The sequence below is a fragment of the Myotis brandtii genome, unplaced genomic scaffold, assembly GCF_000412655.1.
Source record: "Myotis brandtii unplaced genomic scaffold, ASM41265v1 scaffold138, whole genome shotgun sequence".
Classification (NCBI taxonomy): domain Eukaryota; kingdom Metazoa; phylum Chordata; class Mammalia; order Chiroptera; family Vespertilionidae; genus Myotis; species Myotis brandtii.
In genome coordinates this window covers 295,176-295,923 of record NW_005354915.1, presented here as the reverse complement: position 1 = coordinate 295,923, position 748 = coordinate 295,176, and the positions used below count along the sequence as shown (strand labels likewise).

At 64.3% G+C, this 748-nt stretch overlaps 1 protein-coding gene across 3 annotated transcripts in view; it reads left to right on the top strand.

Moving 5' to 3' along the window:
• Nucleotides 1-742, top strand: part of TCF20 (transcription factor 20 (AR1)) — a 163,002-nt gene extending 162,260 nt beyond the window's left edge. For all 3 annotated transcript variants that reach the window (XM_005860641.2, XM_005860639.2, XM_005860642.2), the window contains one exon: nt 552-742. In XM_005860641.2, the coding sequence (XP_005860703.1) occupies nt 552-569 (18 nt within the window). In that variant the 3' untranslated portion in view covers nt 570-742. The remainder of the gene's footprint in view (nt 1-551) is intronic.
• The last annotated feature ends 6 nt before the right edge of the window (nt 743-748 follow it).

The window sequence follows — 748 nt, the reverse complement described above, 5'->3', positions numbered from 1 at the left end:
GGGAGCAACCCTACATACCCCTCGAGGGTCATCGGGGCCTTCCTGAGCCTGGAGCTGGGGCTGGAAGAGGAACGGCCAGCAGCAGGATGTGGGGAGCTGGGCGGGCCCCCAGGGACAGGGCTCTCTAATGCAGAGCTGACTGGCCTGCCGCTGTGAGTCAGGGGCCGCAAGCCAGCTCTTCCGCAGGCTGGCTGGGGCTCGGCCACCTCTGTGAGGACCACGCCTGCCACCATGTGCTGAGCCCGCTGCAGGCCCCAGGTGGAGGACTCCCGAGCAAGGGTCACCTGGAGGGCAGCCCCCACCTGGAGGTCGGGAGTTCTCTCCTGGTCTGTTTCTTCCGTGCCCTGGGCAGGCGGGCACTCCGTGAGGGGCCCTCAGTCTAGTCTCCACAGCCGAGGGTCATTGCTGCCTTCAGGGGTGTCCCGGCCCAGAGCCACTGGTGGCTCCACCCCTGGTCTTGGATGTCTCCCAGGTCAGCAGCTCCTTCTCCGGGCCTGTGGCTGCTGGGCCCAGTGGAGGTTCCCACACCCACTGTCTGCTCTGTCTTCCAGGTGAGACTGTGGAGATGAGGAGGAGACACTCGTGATGGATGGAAATGGTCCTACTGTGCAGCCACACCCCGCCCCGCCCCGCTGTGCCCACCCGCCTCAGCACCTCCTCCCAAGTCCTTACATCACACTCAACCGTGACACCACAGGAAAGAAAGACCCAAGAAGTCAGAATGGCTGTTTCCATGGACACAATTTCC